Source organism: Rhagoletis zephyria, unplaced genomic scaffold, assembly GCF_001687245.7.
Source record: "Rhagoletis zephyria isolate East Lansing unplaced genomic scaffold, Rhagoletis_zephyria_1.1 Rzeph_scaffold_68343, whole genome shotgun sequence".
NCBI lineage: Eukaryota > Metazoa > Arthropoda > Insecta > Diptera > Tephritidae > Rhagoletis > Rhagoletis zephyria.
Genome location: NW_016225394.1, coordinates 1 through 1372, shown reverse-complemented (window position 1 = coordinate 1372; position 1372 = coordinate 1). Strand labels below are relative to the sequence as shown.

Here is a 1372-nt window from a genome sequence, read left to right as displayed (position 1 = left end):
CTCGACCTGAGTGGTTAACGATGAAACTGTGATAATTGGTGACCTTGATACGGAGAATTTGCCGGATATAATACAACCAAAAACGGTTTTTTGAGCTATGGGACTACCATTCTCCCTACGATGCGTGTCACCCAGAATGAAATCGTTGCAAACGTCATTACCAAGTAAACTGTCGATACCATGAGGACAATGATATGTCGGATCAGCTAAATCTTTCAGCTTTCAAATGCGACCACATCATAAATATNAGACTGATGTGTTGGATGTCTTGTGCCGCGGAACCCGCTAAAGCACCCTTTAGATAATGTAGGCGTTGGCAGTTGTTGAGCCGGCCGCTATTATGTACGCGAGCGACGAACATTTCTTTAAAGGTTGGCCACTCGATGTAGTCTCCGTCGAAGGTCGGTATTTTGACTTCTGGCAATGGCACTTCATTATTTTGCACTTGAGGGTCATTGGAGGTTAATGTGCTTGCCGAAAGATTGGAAACTTGATTGTGTGACGTTAGTGGGAACGCATTGATGTGGGCTTGTCTGACGACAGACAGCGCGTCAAGATATGCCTCTTCGAAAGTATCGCCAAAGTCTAACGAAATATACGAGTCGATTATCACTTGCCCTAGAGCTGTCAAACTAACGATAGTCAAGTCGACCCATTTCATATGTTTTTCTAAATCCATTTATTTTTTGTTATCTTGCTTTTATAAAATTGTTTATTTTAGCGGCTCACGGTTGAATTTTAGTATCGAGAAATATTGCTAGAAATTCATTAGCCGTGTAAACAGTAAAAAAGCGATTTCAGAAATTTTCCCTGCAATTCGCCTTTCGCAAATAAAAAAATTTCTTTCGAAAGATACTTTACATGCAAGGTGCCACTGCTTATGCAAATGCTTTCTGCAATTTCTCAATTTGACAGTCTTTTGAAGTTCATATATCTGACACGCTCTTAAGACGGCAATGTAACCTCTGCCATTTCCACGCTTAAAATAAAAAATGGCAATTTTAGAAATAATGCCATGAACCAACTAAACAGATCACCCAGAACGGCAACCGCGTATTTGTAATTGCATTTGAGAAAAAATAAATAATAGTTGATAACGCCATTTTTTATTCGGTTGTTTCATTCACACACATGGTTTCATTCACATTCGGCGAAGAAATGACGTCACTGCAAAAAAAAAAACTTTTTTCTCGCACACCGTCATGAAATAATGCTGCCAATTTTTGTTCTCTTAGAACCAATACGAGGAAATATCAAAAGCCCTAGGAAGGAGAATACGCTATCAATGAAACGCTAGTGGCGATAGTACTAAAACTATCGATAGTTACACTGGTCTACAAATTTCAACTTTTTTTCTGCGAATAAGACGGGA

The 1372-nt window shown here is 39.2% G+C and overlaps 1 protein-coding gene across 1 annotated transcript; it reads right to left on the bottom strand.

Moving 5' to 3' along the window:
* Positions 1-202: 202 nt before the first annotated feature.
* Positions 203-661, bottom strand: LOC108356977 (uncharacterized). Its single transcript, XM_017608072.1, has one exon. It carries the CDS (start codon positions 659-661, stop codon positions 203-205), a length of 459 nt encoding a protein of 152 aa, XP_017463561.1.
* Between the last annotated feature and the right edge of the window lie 711 nt (positions 662-1372).